The sequence below is a fragment of the Abramis brama genome (assembly GCF_963993115.1).
Source record: "Abramis brama genome assembly, chromosome: 10".
In the NCBI taxonomy this organism is placed as follows: Eukaryota; Metazoa; Chordata; class Actinopteri; order Cypriniformes; family Leuciscidae; genus Abramis; species Abramis brama.
Genome location: NC_139972.1, coordinates 28255971 through 28261840, shown reverse-complemented (window position 1 = coordinate 28261840; position 5870 = coordinate 28255971). Strand labels below are relative to the sequence as shown.

Genomic DNA, 5870 nt, shown 5'->3' with positions numbered 1-5870 from the left:
ACTTTCCAAAGGGACAAAACCAGGCCAGTTTGGAAGAAATGAGACTAGACATTCTACACGAAGTTGAGAAGAGTGAGAAAAACCTGTTGTTGATAGATAATCTTATGCAGATGACATTTTCCCTTCGTCGCCAGGAGATCGTACAGGGAAACCCATTGTTGAAGGACTTCCTGGTGAAATGGCCAGCACTTCGGATTGAGTCGCAGGTAAAAAAAAAAAAAAACATCTACATTTCTCTTTTCTGCCTCATCTTTAAATTACTTGTCCGGCTCCAGCAAACACTAACAAACTAGTTTGTCAATGAGACTTTTGAACTATTGGGGTTTGTTGCTGCTTATTAGCATTTGTTGAATATGTGTGAATTGGCCTCTACTTAATCTTTGAAAGATAGCAAAAACTTTTTGGGAGAATAATGCTTAACTTCTATCAAGATGATTGCATTGTATGTTTCTCTAAGGCTGTTTTGATGTCATTTATACATTTTGTGTATTAATGATTTTGTAGGTTTGCGCAGAGTTTCATCGCATCACAAACACCAATCTTCGAAACCAGTTCTATGCCGAATTGGACAGGCATACGCCACAACTATTTGCCTTGTACAGGCAAAAAGCATCACATACTGGCAAGGTCTCGGAGGTGCTGCGTGACATCCTCAGGATTTATGATCGTGAGGTGAGTTAAAGACAAAGACTGTACAACTCTAGTATCGAACCCAGAATAACTTTGCTTGCTTGTTCATTGTTATTTTTGCTTGTCTTTCAAGGATGTGCATGATATCAACATAAAGCGCACTGTAGCTCTTCGTGCCCTAGCAGTATACTTACGTGAAGATGACCCACAGTTTTTTAAGACATGGAATGTAAGCATTCAGTGCACTCACCAAACAGGATCAGTTTTTGTGCTTACCAGGGTTTTTTAGTCTTCATTAACAAATTACCTTAATATATGTGTTCATGCGACAAACAACCGTATAAGTCCAAAAAAACAAAAATTGAGATAACCATGGGACTTGAATGTATGTGTGCCACTTTGTATACAGAATCACTTTGGGGGGTGTTCGCGCGACCAAAACTCTGTATTTAAAAATTTAAAATAGTCTCACGCGGAAAAACCGTTTATGTCCACTAACGAAAAATGGAGACGCCGTTTGCTTTCATGTCCGCTGCGGACATTAATAGGCAAAACCTCGGCAAAAAAAGGAGAGCGAACGTGAACGAATGGAAGGACAGAGCAAGGAAGTATTTGAGGAATGCTGGGAAACCCTATGTGAACCGGAGAGGAGAGCAAAAACAAGGAAAAGGTCCACCAAAAGAGGTGAGTGAAAACCCGTATACAAAGTATCTAACGTTAAGTTAGCGGTTACAGTCAGAGGGGCGTGTAGGCTCTGTCTACTACAGTTCATATAGCTCACTCTGTTTAAAGGATAATTTCATGAATGGGTCGAAATGAAAGCTGAGAAAATTAGGATTCAGGGGACGTTTTAAACATGTCTGTACTCCTTATAACCACGGAGAAATGAATCAAAACGCTTTAGGTGCGTCTCTAACACCAGCCCAGCTGCGTCATTCATAGATTGTGTTATACGTAACGTTACTGCTGGCAGAATTGTATATACATAAACAAACATAATATGTAAATTCATCCCCAATCTTTAAGATGTTTAGAGTAGAATTTGATTGCTTTATGTCTTCACTGAAATTGGTAAAAAAAAAAAAAAAAAAAAAAAAAAGTCATTGACGTGTTTAAAATATTTTGATATAATTTTTGGATCCCGTTACCATTTAATGCAACACGTTGTTTTGTAATATTGTATGCTATGTTATGTTTGTTACTTGTTATCTAATAAATAATAAAAATAAATTAAAAAAAGGTAATAATAAAAAAAATGCATTGATTGTGTAAGCTGATATTCTAGCAAGTAACCTTAATAGCTGCTAATAGCTCTAGTTTTTATAGCTAAAAAAAAAAAAAAAAACGCTAATGTGACTTTGTTTCTGTTAAGGGCAAGGTGTGCAAGGAGACGTGTCCCAGGCAATGTTCAAGCCTAACAGATGAAAGAAAACTCCAGCTCTTCACAGAGTTTTATGCTGTCTCTTATGAGAGGCAGCAGGCTATCATTCTCTCTGGTTTGGAGCAGGTAGGCTAACTTAAGCAATACATGACCATATCATGTCAACAGTATGCAATGCATTACAATGTAGGCCCATGAAATAACCAGTGAATTGAATACTACTGTATGCCTTCAATTCACTAAGACTGCACATGTGCTTGATCACTGTAAATGTTAAATTTTGTGAGGATGGATGAAGGATGACCAACATCAAGTAGGCCACCAAGTGCATTAAAGACCACAGCGCTTTGGTGCCCTAAAAGGCACACACATGGCTTATTCATTCTCCTAACCAAAGCCTACTCACATACTTAATGACCTTAACTTGACAGCATACGACGGCTAGCCTGCTACGCTATGGTAAATGTATTTTTACTTCATGTCTTTTTACTTCTAGCACAAGGTGAGTCGCAGACGACCACGTGGGCCTGACACTGAGAATACTAAGAGGAAGTACACCTTCAAGTACAATGTGCAACAAGGAGGCCAAAGACTTGCTGTTTGTAAGCTTACATTTATGTCAGTCTTTCAACTGACCAACAGTCGCTTACAGGCAAGTTTTCTATAGCCTAGCGTTTTCCGTTTAACTTTTCATTACATGCATGATTTTAATTAGATACATTGTCCATAACATATTTATTTAAAGTTACATATCTTTGAAAAGGTTATTCAAGAAAAGTTAGGCAGTCAGTCTGAGGGAACAGAGCAGGTAGCTAAAGTCAGGTCTCCATTAGAGGACTTCAGAGGAAAACATAAGAACAGGTAAGTAAAAAAAAAAAAAAAAAACTTCACCTCAGGAAAGATTAATGTGTATTTAAAATGGGTCATTTATGTAGTAGAAATGTGAAATTATTTTTTAATTTGGAGCCTTCTAGACTGAGAAAAGCCAGAAAATTAATTTTTGATTTATGGGAATGAAAGACAACAACTCCCAGAATGCACTGGGACACAGAGACGCACTGGTCTCGTAGGCTATCTCTCACGGAGGAGAACGCACATCAACTGATCACTTGGTTAGCGTCATGTAAACACTACATTCAGATTCACAAATCGTAATAAATTCAGTTAGATTTAAACAAAAGATGTGCATGTAAACAATGACGATTTTTGCGTCATCGCTGGATTTTTTCCAGACAAAAAATACATAAATCTCTCGTCTCGGGGATATGAGGGAGGAAAGCACGGTAATTCGAAAAAACTACAGGTTTTCTACTGATACAAAGCGTAATGCTAAATCCTGAAGTAACCCTTTAATGACTGTATGTGAAAAACAAAATCCTATAATTTAATGTCAAAGAAACAATGCAATTTTGCAAAACAGACCAGCATAGTTTATTATATTTCCCGTGTTCATGAGTTGTGTTGTTTATTTTTTAGGCCTCATAGCATTCATCCTGCAGTGAGAGAGGGGATAAGAGAGCATATCCTGAGCTTCCCACGCCAACCGAACCACTACTCACGGTTGAAGGGAGATGTGGAGAGGGAGTACCTGAGCCCTGATTTAAACCTGCTCCGCATGTTCCGCCTGTACAAGGAAAACAATCCAGCATCCACTGCAAAGTTCTGGCTCTATAGGGACATCTTCAAGCAGCAGAACCTCAGTTTTGGGCAGCCAAGAAGTGACACTTGTGCGAAATGTGACGCCCTGTTCTCAAAATTAACAGCTGCTACAACAGATGGAGAAAGGTTGAAGATCGCAGCCGAGAGTGAGCTTCACCACCGGAAAGCTGAAAAAGCGTACACCCAGTTGCAGGCTGACACAGAGTGGGCCAAAGCCAATGATGACTGCCATGTCATTTGTATCGACATGCAGGGGGTAGTGTTCACGCCAAACCTGACACACTCCAACGTGTACTATCAACGGCAGCTGGCCAACTACAACCTCTGTATCCAGGAGATGGGCACTGACGATCCTCCTACAATGTGCCTCTGGCATGAGGGCATCGCTCACAGAGGTTCCATCGAGGTGGCAAGCTGTCTTTTGAAGTGGGCAGAAACATCTTTCGCTCCCCTAGTCCAGGCAAAGGAACGGAAGCTCATCATCTATAGTGACCGATGCTGTGGGCAGAACAACAACTGGCGAGTCCTAAACCTCATGGCCCTGCTCATATCTAGAAGGTACTTCAGTCAGATAGAGCAGAAGTTCATGGTGTCTGGTCACTCCTTCCTTCCCTGTGACCGTTCATTTGCCACGCTGGACAAGAGGCGTAAGGTGTCCACACTCCACACCCCCAGCGATGTTGCCGAGATGATCCGTGGAGCCAGGCAGCAGCAGCCATTTAAAGTAACTGAGATGAAATGTGCGGACTTCAGGCAGCTCCCTGATGCAACATTAAAGCGTCCACCTGGCCTCCTAATCACATCCATGATGTGGTTGAAAGTGACAGGTAAAAAAACGAAGAACTAAACTAAAACTAAACTGGTTTTCTGAGATTAACAGTGTTGGGGATATGTGCGTGAAGGAAGAATCTTTATTGAATTTCTTGTTGAATCATGATTTCAGCTGCTGATCCATGGTGTGTCCACACAAAACGGAGCCACAGCCTTTACGAGGGATGGAAGACCTGGCTGATCACCAAACAGAGGAAGAATCAACCACCTCCAGCTCCCTTGTTCTCCACCACGTATGCTCGTGCTTACGAGGACCCTTTGCCCATCAAGAAGGAGAAGCACCGTGACCTTATGAAAATGCTAGCCTACATGCCAGCAGAGGCCCAAGCATTTTATGGGACATTAGAATGTGAAGAGTAGCCTGGTATGTGTAGGTCATGTGCAGGGTAAGGTGGGGTATATTGTGTATATTGTGTAAAAGTAATCATAAAAGTAGTTGTTGCTTATCTTGTATGCCTTATCTTATGTTGTATAATAGGAATTTATAGGTATTTATTTATTTAGTAAATGAATGAATGGGATGATTATTTATGAAATGTATTATAAAAGTTAAAGGAACAAAAAAAAGGAAGATGTACATGTAAACTAGCATGGAACTATAGCATGGAATGATGATGATGTATGTATTGTAAATATGTATTGTTTACTGTTATTACTGTTGTTTATTGTTTGTATGTATTGTTTATTGTATGTACGGTTTATTGTTTGTACTGATGTTTATTTTTTGTACTATAAGTAGGCCTATGTATTGTTCATTGTTCGTACCGTATTGTCTGTGTTTTTGTTCTGTGATTTACGTTGGCAAAAAATTAAAGAAATTGAAAGAAAGAAATGCTTAATATTTTCTTTAAGGTTCTGTTACTGTATTAAAACTAAGATAAAGCAATCAAATCTCCAGTGGCTTAAAATGATAGGATGAATTGGACTTATACTGTTATTCCACATTAACTGGACATAAACTGTTCTTCCACATTCCAGAAATGTAAATTACTCTAACTTTTTATTTTTAAGATTGATACTAAAAAATCTTATCTCATTAGAATTGGGAAGCTTTTGTTGTCTATCTTCAAGTAAAAAAAAAAATATATATATAATATTCAGAGTCCAAATTTAAAAAAATGTATTATTCAAAATTTGCAAATATGGACTTATATGGTTCTTCGTCTCAAGCCCTCATATATTCAACTTTATTTCACTCTACTTTTGCAAATTCTCTATGTATGTTCTTGTCTAGTTTTTAAATTTGGGCCAATTCTGTGTAAACTGAAAAGGCCTGCCTGGTTAAGTATGATACTATATTAAAGTGATAGTTAACCAAAAAATTCTTATGATATACCTGATGATGTAATTCATTACTAGACATGTTTAC

At 38.6% G+C, this 5870-nt stretch overlaps 1 protein-coding gene across 1 annotated transcript; it reads left to right on the top strand.

Annotated features, from left to right (window-relative positions):
• Nucleotides 1–1743: 1743 nt before the first annotated feature.
• On the top strand, nucleotides 1744–5257 carry LOC311091588 (uncharacterized protein). Its single transcript, XM_084127576.1, has 4 exons — nucleotides 1744–2137; nucleotides 2508–2663; nucleotides 3488–4497; nucleotides 4614–5257. The coding sequence occupies exons 3-4, from the start codon at nucleotides 3627–3629 to the stop codon at nucleotides 4859–4861; spliced, it is 1119 nt and encodes a 372-aa protein (XP_083983702.1). The 5' UTR covers nucleotides 1744–2137; nucleotides 2508–2663; nucleotides 3488–3626; the 3' UTR covers nucleotides 4862–5257.
• Nucleotides 5258–5870: the final 613 nt, after the last annotated feature.